Source organism: Leopardus geoffroyi, chromosome C1 (genome assembly GCF_018350155.1).
Source record: "Leopardus geoffroyi isolate Oge1 chromosome C1, O.geoffroyi_Oge1_pat1.0, whole genome shotgun sequence".
NCBI classification, from domain to species: domain Eukaryota; kingdom Metazoa; phylum Chordata; class Mammalia; order Carnivora; family Felidae; genus Leopardus; species Leopardus geoffroyi.
This window is the reverse complement of record NC_059328.1, coordinates 32,017,295-32,035,934: the sequence shown is the minus strand read 5'-3', so window position 1 is coordinate 32,035,934 and position 18,640 is coordinate 32,017,295. Positions and strand designations below refer to the sequence as shown.

At 36.8% G+C, this 18,640-nt stretch overlaps 1 protein-coding gene across 30 annotated transcripts in view; it reads left to right on the top strand.

Moving 5' to 3' along the window:
• The window catches only part of SCMH1 (Scm polycomb group protein homolog 1), a 189,090-nt gene that overhangs the window by 69,001 nt on the left and 101,449 nt on the right, over positions 1 to 18,640 (top strand). For all 30 annotated transcript variants that reach the window (XM_045476885.1, XM_045476859.1, XM_045476884.1 and 27 more), the window contains one exon: positions 12,117 to 12,351. In XM_045476885.1, coding sequence (XP_045332841.1) covers positions 12,117 to 12,351 — 235 coding nt within the window. Of the gene's footprint in view, positions 1 to 12,116; positions 12,352 to 18,640 lie in introns of those variants that run through there.

The following is an 18,640-nucleotide window of genomic DNA, read 5'->3' as shown; positions in this document are numbered from 1 at the left end:
ACAGTGATCTCCGAGAGATGAAAAACAATGAGTTGAGCCTCTTATGATTTCCCAGCTTACTCCCTTAAGAGAGTTTTGAGACCATGGCCCAGAGAAGGGGAGCCTAGGGTGGAACCCAGCAGAATCCCTAATTTGAATGGTTGGAGCTAAGAGGGGAAACCAAGGTGGCTAGAATTTGTAGGACAGAATGCCTACGAGGAGAGAGCTGCACAGAAAGAAAACCACAGGGATCTGCAGAGAGCCCTCTTCAAGTATTCAGCAAAGTGCTGTTGTTGTTCCATGTATGCATATGAGGAAACGACCTAAAGCCAAGAGAAAAACCATCAGATCTATAGAAGGAACAGAATCTAACACTCCCACAGGGCTGGAAATAATGCCTGATTCCACCAGTTAGACTGGAAAATCTCATAATTCATGTGGCATAAGGTGGAAAACTTGGGAAGATCTTACTCAGTAGCGGGGAATAATTAGCCTTAGAATGAGCACTTCTCTGGACCTGCCTAACACATCATAAAAGCAAGACTCAAAATGATCAAACTGTTTGCAGGTAATTTTAGTGCATCTAAGAACAAAGCACAAAAGAAGATGTGATATATGTTACATATATTGTAATATATATATATATATATATATATATATATATATATATATATATATGTATATATTGGCGTTCAAAAAGAATAAAATCTTGCCATTTGCAACAACATGGATGGAACTAGGATGTGTTATGCTAAGCAAAATAAGTCAGCCACAGAAAATAAATATTATAGGATTTCATTCATATGTGGAATTTAAGAAACAGAATAGGTGAACACAGGGGAAGGGAAGGAAAAATAAGATAAAAACAGGAAGGCAAATCATAAGAGACTCTTAAATACAGAGAACAAACTGAGGGTTGCTGGAGGGGTGTTGGGTAGGGGGATGGGCTAAATGGGTGGTGGGCACTAAGGAGGGCACTTGTTGGGATGAGCACTGGGTGTTACATGTAAGTGATGAATCACTAAATTTGGTTCCTGAAACCATTGTTACACTGTATATTAACTAGCTTGGATATAAATTTAAAAAAAGAAAAAAATTAAAAAAAGAAACAGCTGTCACTAAAAAATCATAAAAATGTATATTAAAAGAAGAACAAAGCATAATAAGGGAATGCAAAAACATCCAGCAGCCAACAGCTAAAAGTCAAAATGTCTGACATCCAATGAAAGATTACCAAGAATGAGAAGAGGCAGGAAAACATAATCATCATGAGCAGAATAATCAACCAATTGAAATAGACTCAAAACCTATATAGGTCTTAGAATAGCAAACAAAAACATTAAAACAGTTATTTTAATTGTATTCCATGTGTTTGAAAGTTAAACAGAGACATAGAAGATATAAAAAAAAAGACTCATATTGAACTATGTGCGAAATGAAAAATACACTGGATGAGATTAAGGGCAGAAGAAAAGACCGGTAAACTTGAAGACATAGCAGTAGAAACTATCATGAAACACAATGAGAGAAAAGAATGCTCAAAAGATGAAAAAGATTATCAGTGAGCCAAAGGATAACTTCAGTTTCCATGGGATAACTTCGTAGACGATGTAATTAGAGCGCCCAAAGGAGAATAGAGATGAGGCAGAAAAAGTACTTGAAGATACAATGGCTAAAAATTTTCCAAAATTGAGGAAAACTGTAAATCCACAGATTAAAGAAACTCTGTGAATCCCTTTCTCCCCCCCCCAAATCAACGACAAGAAGAAAACTACATTAACACATAATCATAAATGCTCAAAGCTAGTGATAAAGAACATCTTAAAAGCAGCCAGAGAAGAAAGACACCTTATATACAGGGAAACTAAGATAAGAATGACGTTATATGTTCTTGTCAGAAACAATGCAAACAAGAAAGTTGAATAACATGTTTAAAGTACCAAAAGCAAAACCTGTCAATCTAGCATTCTATACCCAGTAAAAAGATCTTCCAAAAACAAAAGGCAAAATATATTTTCAGACATACAAAAACCAAAAGAATTAATCACCAGAAGACTCAATACAAGAAATGTTAAAGGAAGTGTGTCAGGCAAAAGGAAAATATTACCAGGTAGAATTACAGATCTATAAAAAGGAATGAAAATCCCTGGTAATTGTAATTAGAAGGGTGGGGCGCCTGGGTGGCTCAGTCAGTTGAGTGTCCGACTTCGGCTCAGGTCATCATCTCGTGGTTTGTGAGTTCGAGCGCCATGTCAGGCTCTGTGCTGACAGCTCAGACCCTGGAGCCTGCTTTGGATTCTGTGTCTCCTTCTCTCCCTTCCCATCCTCCGCTTGTGCTCTCTCTCTGTCTCTCATAAATAAATAAATAAATGTGAAAAAAAATAATAAAAAAATTGTAATTACAAGGGTAAATACATAAGATGTAAATACATAAGGGTAAAAACATATGTTTTTTCTTATTTGAATCTCTACAAAGGGTAATTATGTAAACAGTAATAATCATATTGCATTATTGAGGTGATAACAGATGTATAAATAAAATGTATAACAAAAGCATAAATGCCCAGTAGAGGAGAAATCTTAAATATACTACTGTAAGATTCTTTTACATGAAGTAGTATACTTGAAGATAGACTGATGAGGTAAACATGTTTACTATAAAGACCAAAACAACTACTAAAATAATAGAAAATAAATAGCAGATGGTAGACTTAAATCCAACCATATCAGTAATCAAATTAATTATAAATGGTCTAAATGCCTCAGTTAAAAGGTTGAGATTGTCACATTGAAAAAAAAAAAAAAAAAAAAACCCAATTGTATACTGCTTGCAAGAAATTATACTTTAAATATAAAGACATAAACAGGTTAAAAGTAAAAGGATGGAAAATGATATACTCTGCTGACATTAGCCATAATAAAACTAAAATGACTATGTTAATATCAAAATATATCTCAGAGTAAAGAATACTACCAGGGATTTAAAAAAAAAAAAAAAAAAGGCAATTTCATCATGAAAGGGGTCAGACATTTTTATGTGAAGCAAATAGAAATGTAAGGAGAAATGAATAAATCTAAATTTATTTGTAGTTGGGAGTTCTAATATTCCCCTCTATGATTAAAGAACAAGTAGTAAGAAATCAGCAAGTGAATAGTAGACACTGGCAACACTGTCAGTGTTTGTCAGTTGGACCTAATTGACAGGTATAGAGCATCCCCAGCAACAGTAGAGTGTACATTCTTTTCAAGTGCACACAGACAGTTTACCAAGTTAGGCCATATTCTGGACCATAAAATAAGTTTTGGTAAATTTAAAAGGCTGTAATATAAAGTACACTAAGTTAAATAAAAAATCAATAGCAGAAAATCTCTAAATATTTGGAAACTAAGTTACACATTTCTAAATACCCCTTTGGGTATGGAGAAATTAAAAGGGACATTAACAAATATTTTCAACTAGGGGAGCCTGGGTGACCCAGTTGATTAAGTGTCCCGCTCTTGATTTTGGCTCAGGTCATGATCTCATGGGTTGTGAGATTGAGCCCAGCATTTGGGCTCTGCACTGACAGCATGGAACCTGCTTGGATTTCTCTTCTCCCTGCCCCTCCTCCATTTGTGCTCTCTTTCCCAAAATAAATAAATAAACTTTAAACAATATTTTCAACTAAATGGAAGTGAAAATAGAACATTTCAGAGTTGTGGATTGCTGCTAAAGCAGTCCTTACAAGGAGCTTATAGTACTAAATACCAATACTAGAAAAGAAAAGAAGAAAAGTTTCATTTAGTGACTTCAGCTTCCATTTTAAATAACTAGGGGGACAAAAAGAGCAAATTATCCCCAAAGTAAGCAGAGAAAAGGAAATAATAAAAATCAGAGCATACACCAATGATATTTAAAAAAAAAAAAAAAAAACACGAAAATCATTGAAGCCAAAAGCTGAGTCTTTGCAAAGATCAATAGAAATGATGAACTTCTAGCCAGATTAATCAAGAAGAAAAGACCACACAGATCACTAATAGCAGAACTGGAAGGAGTAACATCACTGTTGATTCTACAAATATTAAAAAGATAATAAAAGAATATTATGAACAAATTTATGCCTTTAAGTTTGATAACTTAGTTGTAATGGATAATTTTCATGAATAACACGTTACCAAAGTTCACTTAAAGAAAATCTGAACAGCACTATTTCTGTTACAGAAGCTGAATTTGTAGTTAAGAAATTTCACACAAAGAAAACTTCAGGCCCAGATGACTTCACTGGTGAATTTTTCCAAACATTTAAGGAGAAAGTAACACAAATTCTACAGACTCTTCCAGAAAGTTTAAGAAAAGTGAATACATTCCAGATCATTCTTTGAATCAAATATTACTCTGATATCAAAATCAGGTAAAGATACTGAAAGAAAAAACTACAAAGCAACATCCCACATAAAGATATGTGTAAAAAATCTAAAGGAAATTCTAGGAAATTGATTTTAACAACATATAATAGTAATTCATCATGACTAGGTGGAGCTTAATTCCAAGAATTTTAGATTGATTAAACATTCAAAAATCAATCAGTGTTTCACCATGTGAACATACTAATGAAGAAAAAGTATGATCATCTCAATAGATGCACAAAAAGCATTGACCAAATCCAATGTCCGTTACAAATCAAGACTCTCACAACAAGAAATAGAAGGGAATTTCCTAAATCCTAAAAGGCATCTATGAAAAACTTATAGTTATCATACTTAATGGTAAAAGTTTAAACGTTTTCCCCTTAACATCAAGAATAAGACAAGGATGTCTGCTTTTACCACTTCCATTCAACATTGTACTACCAATGTGACCAGGCCAAAACAAAAAAACAAAACAAAGGATGGAAAGGAGGAAGGGAGGGAGCGAGGGAGGAAGGAAAGGGATTCAGATTGAAAGAGTAAAGCAACCACTAAAGAAAATATGTGGGTAGCAAATAAGTACATGAATTGATGGTTAACATTTTTATTAGGGAAATACAAAGCAAAATCATAATGAGCTATCTCTATACATTTATTTAAATGTCTCTGATAGAAAGGACTGACCATACCTAATAGTGGCAAGGATGTGGAGTAAATGGAACTTTCATAAACTACTGGTGAAAACATACTTTATTTATTTATTATTTTTTTTAAATTTTTTTTAACGTTTATTTATTTTTGAGACAGAGAGAGACAGAGCATGAATGGGGGAGGGACAGAGAGAGAGGGAGACACAGAATCGGAAGCAGGCTCCAGGCTCTGAGCCATCAGCCCAGAGCCCGACGCGGGGCTCGAACTCACAGACCACGAGATCGTGACCTGAGCTGAAGTCGGACACTTAACCGACTGAGCCACCCAGGCACCCCAACATACTTTAAAATATAGTCTGGCAGAGCACCTGGGTGGCTTAGTTAGGTAAGCGTCCGACTTTGGCTTAGGTCATGATCTCACACCTCGTCAGTTCGAGCTCCAAGTCGCTTTGGTGCTGACAGCTCAGAGCCTAGAGCCTAGATTCTGTGCCTCCCTCTCTCTCTGCCCCTGCTTGTGCTCGACTCTCTGTCCCTCTCTCTCTCAAAAACAAATAAACATTTTTAAAAAGTTTTTTAAGATACAGTTTCGCAAAAACAAACTTCAACAACAGACTACTGAGCCAAAAAAAAAAAAAAATCACTAAATTAGGAATTGAATAATACATCTTTAACCTGAAAAAAAAATGTTTATACCTCAGTAACATGGTTAAAAGTAACTTAATAGAAGACATAATGGAAGAGAAACTCTCATTTACAATAGCAGAAAAAAAATTAGGAATAAACTGACAAACATGAAAAACTTACATAAAGAAATCATAAAGCAGATTTTGTCAAAGTTAAGGACATCTGCCCTTCAAAAGACACTGGTAAAAGAAGGAAATATAAGCCATAGTCTTGGAAAATATTGGCAAATCACATAGCTGACAGCAGTGCTCTCCTAATTAATCTAACAATTTGATGTAATTCCTATCAAAATCCCAGGTACCTATGTTGCAGAAATTGACAAGTTGATTCTAAAATCCATAAAGAAACACAAGGGAACCAAAATAGCCAAAACAATGTTGGAAAAGAAGAACAAAGGTAGAGAACTCACATTTCCTGATTTCAAAACTTACTATGAAGCTACAATACTCAAGACATTGTGGTACTGGCATAAAGATAGACTTATACGTCAGTGGATTAGACTTGAGAGTCTGGAAATAAACTCATACATTTATGCTTAATTGATTTTGGACAAAGTTAAGTGGGATTTTTAATAACTAGTGCGGGGAGAATTGGATATGCACATACAAAAGGATGTAGTTGCACCCTACCTCTATACCATATACAGAAATTAAGTTCAAGTAGCTGATAGTCCTAAATGTAAGAGCTAAAACTATAGAACTCTTAGAAGAAAACATAGGAGTAAATCTTCATGCCCTTGGATTAGGCAATGGTTTTTTAGCTGTGGCACCAAAAGCACAAGCCACAAAAGAAAAACTAGATAGATTAGACTTCATAAAAATTAAAAACTTTTGTGCTTCCAAGAACACTATCAAGAAAGTGAAAAGATGATCCACAAAGTGGGAGAAAATGTTCACAAATCATGTATCTGATAAGGAACTTGTATCTAGAATATATGAAGAACCAAAATTTTTTAACTTTTTCTTTTACATTTATTCATTTTTGAGAGAGAGAGAGAAGAAGCGGGAGAGGGGCCAAGAGAGAGGGAGACACAGAATCCGAAGCAGGATCCAGGCTCTGAGCTGTCAGCACAGAGCCAGACACGGGTCTCAAAACCACAAACCGTGAGATCATGACCTGAGTCGAAGTCAGACGCTTAACTGAGCCACCCAGGTGCCCCTGAAGAACCTAATTTTTAAATTAATAAGACAACCTAAGTTTTAAATGGGCAAAGACAACCTAATTTTTAAATGGGCAAAAAATTTCAATAGGTATTTCTCCAAATATACACAACTGGCCAATAAGCACATAACAGATGCTTAATATCATTAATATCATTAATCTTGAGGGAAATGCAAATGAAAAGTGCTGTGAGATACCACTTCATATCTACTAGGATAGTTGAAATTAAAAAGACAGACCATGGGGCGCCTGGGTGGCTCAGTTGGTTGAGCGTCTGACTTCGGCTCAGGTCATGATCTTGCTGTTCGTGAGTTCGAGCCCCTAATCAGGCTCTGGGCAGATGACTCGAAGCCTGAAGCCTGCCTTAGATTCTGTGTTGCTCTCTCTCTCTGCCCCTCCCTGGCTCTCACTCTGTCTCTCTCTCAGAAATAAATAAACATTAATAAATAAGTTAAATAAATGATAAAAAGGCAAACAGTAACAAGGATGGTGAGGATACGAAGAAATTGGAACCTTCATACGTTGCTGGTAAGATTGTAAAATGTTGTAATCACGTTAGAAAACAGTTTAGAAGCTACTCAAAATGTTAAACATAGAATTAGCACATGAACCAGGATTCCCACTCCTAGGTAAGGAAAACACATGACCACACAAAACTTATACACAAATGGCATCATTATACATAATAGCCAAAAAGAGAAAACTCAGTGTCCATCAATTGATGAATGGTTAAGCAAAATGTAGTATATTCACACAATGGAATATTACTCATCAGTGAAAATGAATGAAATACAACACACATTAACCTTGAAAACATTATGCTAAGTGGAGGAAGGAACCACTCACATACTGTATAATTCCATTTATATTAAACCTTTAATCCATAGAAACAGAAGATTAATCGTTTCTAGGCTGGGCTGAGGGCTGAATGGGGAGAGACTGCTAATGGGTATGGGAATTCTTTTGGGGATGATGAAAATGTTCTAAATTTAAATCGAGTGATGTTTGCACAACTCTCTGAATATACTAAAAAACTACCAAGGTATATACCATAAAAAGGTAAATTTTCTGGTATGTGAGTTAAACAAATACCTACCATATGATCCATCCATTTCACCTTTATTTATTTACCCAAGAGAAAAGAAAGTATATTCCCATACAAAGATTTATACATGGGCGTTCATTAACAATTTATTTGTAATCATCAAAAACTGGAAAAAACATAAAACAAAAAACGGGATGCCTGGATGGCTCAGTCAGTTGAGCATCTGACTCTTGGTTTCAGCTCAGATCATGATCTCATGGTTTGTGGGATTGAGCCCTCCTTTAGGCTCTGCACTTGGAATTCTCTCTCTCCCACTTTCTCTCTCTGCCCTCCCCTGTGCTCGCTCTCTCTCTCTCTTTCTCTCTCAAACATTTAAAAAAAACTGGAAACACCCCAAATGTTTATCAACATGATTTACTAGTCAGCAATAAAGAGAAATGAATTATTAATGCATTCAGCAATAGGATGACTATCAGAATAGTTATGCTGAGAGATACTATCTACTAATCTTATAGCCAGCATCATACTTAATGGTGAGAAACTAGAAGCTTTCCCACTAAGATCAAGAAAAAGGCAAGATGTCTTCTCTCACCTCTTTTTTTCAGTATCATAGTGGAAGTTTTAGACACTGCAATAAGACAAGAAAAGGAAATAAAAGATATACAGCTTAGGAAGGAAAAAATAAAACTGTTTGCAGATGACATAATTGTCTTTGTAGAAAATCTGAATTGACAAAAAAAAAAAAACAAAAAACCTGGAATTAATAAGCAATTACAGCAAGGTTTCAGGATACAAGGTTAATGAAGTCAGTGGCTTTCCTTTATACTGTAATGAACAAGTGGATTCTGAAGTTAAAAATACAGTACCATTGAGGACCTCCAAAAATGAAGCACTTAAGTATAAATCTAACAATATGTACAAACTTTGTATGAGGAAAACTACAAAATCTGGTGAAACCAATGAACAACAACAACAAAAAAAAAAACGGAAAAATAGTCCATGTTCAAGAATAGGAAGATTCAATATTGTGAAGATGTCAGTTCTTCCCATCATGATCTATAGATTCAGTGCAAGCCTAATGAAAATTACAGCAAGTTATTTTGTGGAAAAATTGATTTTAAAGTTTACATGGAGAGGCGAAGATCTAGAATAGCCAACACAGTATTGAAGGAGAACAGGGTTGGAGGACTGACACCACCCGACTTCAAGGCTCACTATAAAGAAACAGGAATCAAGACAGTGTGCTGTTTGCAAAAGAAGAACCAGATGGATCAATGGAACAGAACAGAGAGCCAAGGAATAGCCCCACATAAGTATAGGCGACTGATCTTTGACAAAGGAGCAAAGGCAATACCATGGACCTAAGATAGTTTTTTCAGCAAATAGTGCTTAACTGGACAGCCACATGCAAAAAAAAAAAAAAAAGGAACCTAGACTGAAACCTTATATCCTTCACAAAAGTTAGTGCAAAACAGACCACAGACTAAATATATAACCCAAAACTATAAAACTAGAAGATAACCTAGGAGAAAAGATGACCTTGGGTGTGACGATGACTTTTTGGATATGACACTAAAGACATGATCCATAAAAGAAATCATTGATAAGCTGGACTTCGTTAAAATTGAAACCTGCCTCCGTGAATGACACCGTCAAGAGAATAAGAGGACAAGCCACAGACTGGGAGAAAATATTTGGAAAAGGCATATCTGGTAAAGGAATGTTCTCCAAAATCTGCAAAGAACACTTAAAGTGTCAAGAAATGAAACAACTTGGGGGCGCCTGGGTGGCGCAGTCGGTTAAGCGTCCGACTTCAGCCAGGTCACGATCTCGCGGTCCGTGAGTTCGAGCCCCGCGTCAGGCTCTGGGCTGATGGCTCAGAGCCTGGAGCCTGTTTCCGATTCTGTGTCTCCCTCTCTCTCTGCCCCTCCCCCGTTCATGCTCTGTCTCTCTCTGTCCCAAAAATAAATAAACGTTGAAAAAAAAAAAAAAAAAGAAATGAAACAACTTGATTTTAAAAATGGGCCAAAGATCTTAGACTTCTCACGAAAGAGGACATGCAGATGACAAAAAAAGCATGTGAAAAGATACTCCACATCATATGTCATCAGAGAAATACAAATTAACAGTAGTGGGATGCCACTACACACCTATTAGAATGGCCAAAATCCAGAAAACACTGATACCGACAAATGTGAGCAACGATGTGGGCAATAGGAATTCGTTTATTGTGGTAATGCGAAATCGCATAACCATTTTTGTAAGATAGTGTGGTGATTTCTTACGAAACAAAACATACTCTTACTATGAGATCGAGCAACCGTATTCTTTGGTATTTACTCAAATGACTTAAAAACTTACACCAGCAAAAAACCTGCACGTAGATGTTTGTTGCACTTTTATTCATAACTGCCAAAACTTGGAAGCAACCAAGATGCCCTTCAGTAGGTGAATGAAAAAAATGTGGTATAGCCAAACAACAGAATATAAGCCCTAAAAAGAAATGAGCTATCAAGCCATGAGCAGACATGGAGGAAACTTAAATGCCTATTACTAATGGAAAAAAGCCAGCCTGAAAAGGCTGCAAAACTGTAGAGACCCTAAGAAGATCAGTGGCTGCCAGTGGGTGGGCGAGTGAGGGATGAATTGACGAACACCGAGGATTTTTAAGACACTTCAACTATTTTGTATGATCCTATAATGATAAACACACACCATTATACATTTGACCAAACCCACAGAAGGTACAACACCAGGAGAGAACCCTAATGTGACGTGTGGACTTTGGATAATTAGGATGTGTCAATATAAGTTCATCATTTGTAACAAATGTACCACTGTGGTGAGGGGTGTCGATAACGGGGAGACTATGCATGTGTTGGGGCTGAGTATATGTGGAAAATCTCTTTACCTTCCTGTCGGTTTTCTTCTGAACCTGAAACTGCTTTGAAAAAATAAAGTGTTTAAAAAAAATGGAGTAAACATTAAAAAAAATTTTATTTTTATATAATTTATTGTCAAATTGGTTTCCATACAACACCCAGTGCTCACCCCATCAGGTGCCCTCCTCAATACCCATCACTCAATTTCCCCTCTCCCCCAACCCCCACCAACACTCAGTTAGTTCTCAGTATTTAAGAGTCTCTTATGGTTTGCCTCCTTCCCTCTCTGTAACTTTTTTTTTCCCCCTTCCCCTCCCCCATGGTCTTCTGTTAAGTTTCTCAGGATCCACATAGGAGTGAAAACATAAGATATCTGTCTTTCTCTGCCTGACTTATTTTACTTAGCATAACACCCTCCAGTTCCATCCACGTTGCTACAAATGGCCAGATTTCATTCTAAAAAAAATTTTTTTTAAATGAGTTATTGATACATTCAACAATAGGGATGAATATCAGAATAATTATGCTGGGTGAAAGAAGCTAGACAAACACAAACAGTTTATTCTGATTCCACTTAAGAGGAAGAAATGCAAACCAGTCAATCTACAGTGAGAGAAAGTAATCAATGTTTGCCTGGGGACAGGGGTCTGGGAAGGGCCAGACAGAAGAATTATAAAGGGACATGAAAAAACGGGAGTGTGTCCATGTTCATTATCTTGATTATGATGATGGTTTCAAGGTGTATGTGATATATATGGTGTCATGGGTGTATACGTATGTCAAGATTTAACAAAGTGTATAGTTTATGGTATGTCAATTATAACTTAAAATTGTTTTTAAAACTGTGAACTGATTTCTAAGTTAATGTGAAAATAAGAAAAATAGTCTTTGGGCCTGTGTGATGAATACACAAACCTACATACTGAAACGCTCCATGAAGAGACATTAAGGATGTGCAAGTTTAATAGGATGATTTCTGAGAAGAAAATGTTATGAACACCTGGAGAGTTAGGATGTTAGAGAAGACAGGATGAAGAAGCATTTAAGTCAGGACCATTTGAGATACTGCTGTGCTTTTCTTACTGGTGTGAGTCAATATTTGATGCTTTTGTGGAAAGTAAATTTTTTCCTCTTCATCTTACCTTCCAGGGTTTCTTTTACATGAAACCCTTCCTAAGTATCAGGGAATAGTTCAAGGTGCTTCTCCTGGGCCCCACTGTAACCAATTTCAGTACAAAGCGTAAATTTTCAGGCTCCATCTCTTAACATCTTTACTGAAAATGCCATATACTCTTAGTCTGCCTAATCCCCATGGCTTGTTTTTCTCAGTCCTACACACCTCCAAGCAACGAGTTCAAGATCAGCATGAAATTGGAAGCGCAGGACCCCAGGAATACCACATCCACGTGTATTGCGACAGTAGTTGGACTGACAGGTGCCCGGCTCCGCCTTCGCCTTGATGGCAGTGACAACAAGAATGATTTCTGGCGGCTGGTTGACTCATCTGAAATCCAGCCTATTGGGAACTGTGAGAAGAATGGGGGTATGCTGCAGCCCCCTCTGGGTGAGTAACTAGACCCAAGCCTTCCTTAGCCAATTAGTTATCTTCCCAGAATGCTACATCCTGTTACAGGAAAGCCTAGGGTCCCCTGCCTATTCTTCTCTTTCATATGGCCAAAAGAAAAGGCCTACCAAAATGAAATGTGCTATAAAATATGGACATGTCCATCTCTACATTAACTTATGATATCCAAGCTTATTTTTTAAGCTCTCCTTTTTCTAACTCGAAACCACACCTTTCATCAGTTCCCAGTTACCCTGAGAGAGTGGAAGGAGGTTTTACCATTTAGCCTGCCTCAAAAAACCATAAAGGATTTTACCAAATCCTACAAGGATAACCAGAGGTGAGAGAAAACTCTTTCAGTAACAAGATGACTGATACAGAGGTTCCTTATCTCCTTTTCCTTAAATTCTCAGTTGGTCCTTGTAATTTTCTCACTTTGAATCAGTTGTTAAGTAAAATGTGTTATTTTACTTAAACTAATAACCCCACTAGAATTTTCTTCTCAAGATCAGATTTATCTTTTTGTTTTTTCCCCTCAGTATAAGTGACTGAGCCCATCTCATCAATTACTATCAGTCACTATTGCAATGAGTCTCAGCAGAGAATAGAGAGAGATGGGTTATGAGCTGTGGGCTATGTTCCCCTCAGGGGGTTGTGCTAAATTAATTGAGCATTAGAGGACAGATGACATTTGCAGGAAATCCCCAGGTGGTTACTGAATTATCCCCCATTTAAAAAATTTATTTGTAATAAAATTCCAAACACATACAGAAGTCACAAGAATAGCACAGTGAATGTCCATGTACTCTTTATCCTTGATAATTATCAACACATAATCGATCATGTTTTATTTGTATCTGCACATATTTCCTGCCCCCTCCTGCCCAGTTGCCCCAACATAGTATCATTCTGTCATTAAATATTTGGTATCTATGTCTCGTAGATAATATTTTTAAAACAATCATAATAACATTATCATGTGTTTATAAACTAACGATAATTCCTTAATACCAACTAATATTTTCTCAGTGTTTAAATTTTCCCTGTTGTCTGTCTGTCTGTCTCCTCTCTCTTTCTCTTTATTAGTTCCTTTGAATCAGGATTCAAATAAGATCCACATATTGCACTTGGTTGACATGTCCTTTAAGTCTCTTTTAATCTATGGGTTCTCTTTCTCTCTTATTTTTTTCTTGCAATTTATTTGTTGAAAAATCTAAGTAATTTGTCTTTAATTATCTCCCACAATTAGATTTTGCTGATTGTATCTCTATGGTAACATTTGACACATTTCCATGTTCTCTCTTTTCTAGAAATTGTCAGCTAGATCTTGAGGCTTGATCAGGTTCAGGTTCAATTTTTTCATAAGAACATTTCATAGGTAGTGGTGTTTACTTCTATTGGGAAGGATATATATATATATGGTCTCATTTCTCTCATTTTATAATGTAGCAGCTGTTACTGCTTGTGGTCTAGATCAAGGATTGACAGATTTTCTTAAAGAATTAGTAAAACTTTCAGGTTTCTGGGCCATACATTCTCTGTTACAACTAGTCAGCTTTGTCATTGTAATACAAAAATAGCCACAGACAATACATAAATACATGGGCAAGGCTGTGTTCCAATAAAATCTTATATTTACAAAAACAGATGACTGGCCTGCTGGCTATAATTTGCTGACTCCTGATATAGAGCAATCAATTCATTATGGTTGCAAAATGGGAAATTTTAATCTTACAGTTCTGTCCACATAAATTAAATGGAATATATCTATTAAACTTCCATCACATTTTTGGTTATTGTGAGGTTATAGTTCATGGAAGAAAGCTTAAATGCTTGATTCTTTACCAATTTTCTTTAAAAATTTTTTTTTTTCAACGTTTATTTATTTTTGGGACAGAGAGAGACAGAGCATGAACGGGGGAGGGGCAGAGAGAGAGGGAGACACAGAATCGGAAACAGGCTCCAGGCTCTGAGCCATCAGCCCAGAGCCCGACGCGGGGCTCGAACTCACGGACCGCGAGATCGTGACCTGGCTGAAGTCGGACGCTTAACCGACTGCGCCACCCAGGCGCCCCTCTTTACCAATTTTCAAAATAGTGAATTAGTTTACTACCATCCTCCAAAAATATTTAAGGACGTTTTTGTTGTTATTGTTATTTAGTATCATAAACCCAAGGATTCTTACATATTTGACATGTTTCATTCCATTACACTAATTGTCCTTACTGATTCTTGATTTGTCCCATCGGCTGCATAGGAACCTCATCAAATGGTTTCCTGACACTTTTTTTTTTTCCTTTTCTTTCTTTCTTTCTTTTCTTTTTTAGAGAGAGAGAGAGAGAGAGTGCACCAGTGGCAGCACGGTGCAGCAGGGGAGGGTAGAGGGAGAGAAAGTGAGAATCTCAAGCAGGCTCCACACCCAGTGCAGAGCCCGACACGGTGCTCGATCTCATGATCCTGAGATCATGAGTCGGGTGCTTGACGGACTGAGCCACCCAGGCATCCAGTCTTCTGACACTTCATTGTTTGATAGCTGTCTTGGATTTTTGAAATTTCAAAATCTTCCAGACTCATCTTTTTTTTTTTTAATTCAAGTTAGCTCACATACAATGTAGTATTGGTTTCCGGAGTAGGACCCAGTGATTCATCACTTACATATAATAATGTCCAGTGCTCATCTCAACAAGTGCCAGGCTCATCTTTTAAATTATCTGCCTCAAATATGGAATCAGCTATTTCTTTTAGATGCCCAGTTCTTCCGGTTCTTCTTAGTGGGAAATGGTATTTAGAGACTATTATCTGAATCCTAGAGTACTCAGAGCTACTGGGTTGGTCATTCTTTCTACATCTTTTTGATATAGAGAGATAGGAACTGCCTTATTGTTATTATTACTGTTACTATTGTTATTATTAAGAGAAAATCATTAGTTCATATTGATACTTCCTACTAAAGTTCGGGACAAATGGTGCTTTTATTTACTTTATCTTTGCTATCTTTAATCTGTATCTCCTTTATACCACAACAAAACCCTAGTTCTCCATGTCACTAGCAAAATAACTCAGTTGTTTTATCCTATTATAGCACACAGGACAACAGTCTCAGAATAACAGTAGCAACACTTACCACCATTATCATTACTGACAGTGTTTGAGTTACTTGCATTTCTTGTTTTCCTACCCTCCAATGAAGGATAGTCAATATATTATAAGTTTGCTTGGATTAGTTTCTCTCTGGGTGGCAGTGCCACCAACTTGGTATAAACCTGGGTTCATTTGTTGTATTGTTTTTTATTTTTAGAGATTGCTTCTTGGAAACTTTCCTTTATAAACGTGTATGTGATACACATCATTCTTAAAGTCAAATCTGTAAAGTGAAGTATATTGAGAGAAATCCCCTTCACTTTCTTCCCTTCTTCTGCCATAGGTAGCCCCTGTCTATATTCCCATTTTTTAAAAATACAAATATCCGTGTGTGTGTCTGTGTGTACATATATACATAAGGTATTTCCCACCTTCTTAAGATATTTTTTTTTTTTTTCAACGTTTATTTATTTTTGGGACAGAGAGAGACAGAGCATGAACGGGGGAGGGGCAGAGAGAGAGGGAGACAGAATCGGAAACAGGCTCCAGGCTCTAAGCCATCAGCCCAGAGCCTGACGCGGGGCTCGAACTCCCGGACCGCGAGATCGTGACCTGGCTGAAGTCGGACGCTTAACCGACTGCGCCACCCAGGCGCCCCATTCCCACCTTCTTATACAAATGACAGCATACTATACATATTGGTCTTAACCTTACTTTTTGCCACTTAATGAAATACCCTAAAGATGACTTCTTAGTAGCATGGAGATGTTCTTCATTCCTTTTTATAGCTAAATAGTACTGTATTATTCTCAACCTGCTTGATGAATTGCTATTTGGAAACATCTTGATAGGCTATTAAAAAGTAGAGTTGACCCTTGAACAACACAGGCTTGAACTACACAGCTCCACTTATACACAAATTTATTTCTGTAAATACAGTACAGTACTATAAATGTATTTTCTCTTCCTTAATATTTTCTTAATAACATTTTCTTTTTTCTACCTTCCTTTATTATAAGAATACACTATATAATATAGCACACAAAATATGTGTTAATCAACTCTTCACATTATCATTAAGGCTTCTGGTCAAGAGTAGGCTATTAGTAAAGTTTGGGGGAAGTCAAAGATTCTACGCAATTTTTGACTGCATGAGGGGGTGCATGTCAGTGCCCCTAACCCTCACATCAATCTTTCAATAACTTCTCTAGAAATGTACAAATCCAAAAGGAAACCAAACTACCCCTAATTCATGTTTAAACATAACTGAGAGTCAAGAATACCACAGATTTTAATTACATTTTCAGATATAAAGATCTGAAACCATTAGAGCTAATACCTGACTCATACCAGAATGAATAGTTTTATGTAGTTAGAAATTGCATTTAAAAGGGGGAGGGCAGTGGAGGCCTAACACAGTCAAAATCACCTCCAGGAAAATATAGGCCCATTTAGAGTGGGAAATACTGAGAACAGAGCTAAGACCTACTTCCCTACTGGGGAATCCAAAGGAAGCCAGTGGTTCGAAAGTCTGCATTGAGGGACTAGAGATAGCACTCTTGAGAAGACAACTACCTTTGGGGGAGGGTAGACATATTGAAGGAAAAGCAGGGGATTGTAATTCAGAATTATACAGAAATAGAAGAGAATCATAAAGCCAAAAGACACATCAGACACTTCCCATCCCAACGGCCTCATCTACTAAAGAAACTGCATTTCATTAGGTCAACAGAAAATTCATAACCCGAGATCCCTGCCAAAATAGAACCTCCTGTTTTTGCTGGTCCAGGAAAATATCAGACATTTCAAATGATTAGGAAATAGCAATCGACACCTATAAAAAGCTTCTATCTGACAAAAAGCAAAGATGAGGCTAAAACCATTTTAACTGTTAAAAATTCTGCCAAAATCAGTGACTAACCAGAAGAAAACTATTGCACAACAACCCAACTTGAATTAAACAAGTATTGACAGATATGAAAAAAATGCCATGAATCATAAATTTTAAAAGTCAGACTAGAAATGCACAATAGACAGGAAGATGTAAAAATGGAATTGTCCAAACTCAAGAAAAAAATTGACGAAAGACAAAATAATCTCAATTGACTCAATTCCAGGGTGCCCAATGGACACAGGTTTAACTGAAAATGTAATAAGGGACATTGAGAAGAGAAATAAAAACAGCCAAGAGAATAAAAATAAATATTAGAAAAGGTTAAAAAGTATCAGAAAGGAACTGTTGGATATAGAACATAGTCAACAAAGATTCAGTGTGTATGTGTAAATGTATGTATGCATGTATTATTGGAGTCTCTGAAGAAAAACAAAGCAATGAACCAGAATTAATACTTAAATTTTTCAAAAATTAAAACCCAAACTTCTATTTTGAAAGGGCCTACCTTATTCCTGGAAAAATTGATTCAGATTGGTTACTCTAAGATCTATTCTAGTAAAACTATTACATTCTAAGAATAAAGAAAATTTTCCTCTAAGCCTCCAGAAAAAAGGCCAAATTATTTACAAGGGAAAGAAAGTCAAGTTTGCATCATACTTTGCTACAGCAAAGTACAAAGCAAGACAAAGTAGAGTGGTGATTTTAAGAAATTCAAGGAAAGAAAATAAGATCATGGGGTTTTATATCTATACAAGCTGTTTTTTGGGTGTTGAGATTATACTGAAATGTGTTCAGCATGCAGGAGCTTAGGAAATGCTGTAACCCAAGCCCTACCGGAGGAATGAGTTACATACAGAAAGAGCTTCATCCAAACAAGGAATGATCAATCTAAGACAAAAACAAAGGTGGAGATGGGATAGAACAGTATGGTATCAGTCTGGGTCCAATGAAAAGAGAGAACCCACACAGTAATTTGAACACAGAAAGTTTAATATAATTATTAACTGTAACACAGGCTTGGGGTATTGGTGTGTTTGGCTAGTCAGAAGGAAAGAGAACTCTAATGAATATAAGAGCAGACGCAAGGGCAGGCCACTACACTGGAGCTGAGATAGAGGGCCCAAGGAGGAGCCTCCCCTCTCCCATCCTCAGGGCTGAGAGGTAGACCTTGTTGGAGGGGACGCAGCTGTGGCTCACTGTAGGAGAGAAGTCACTGTGGTGCCACAGCAGTGGACCTTGCTAGAAATTTGCCTTCAGGGGTGCCTCTGGGGAAAGCTGTTCATGGAGAGATGTCTCTCTGGAGTGCTATAAAGC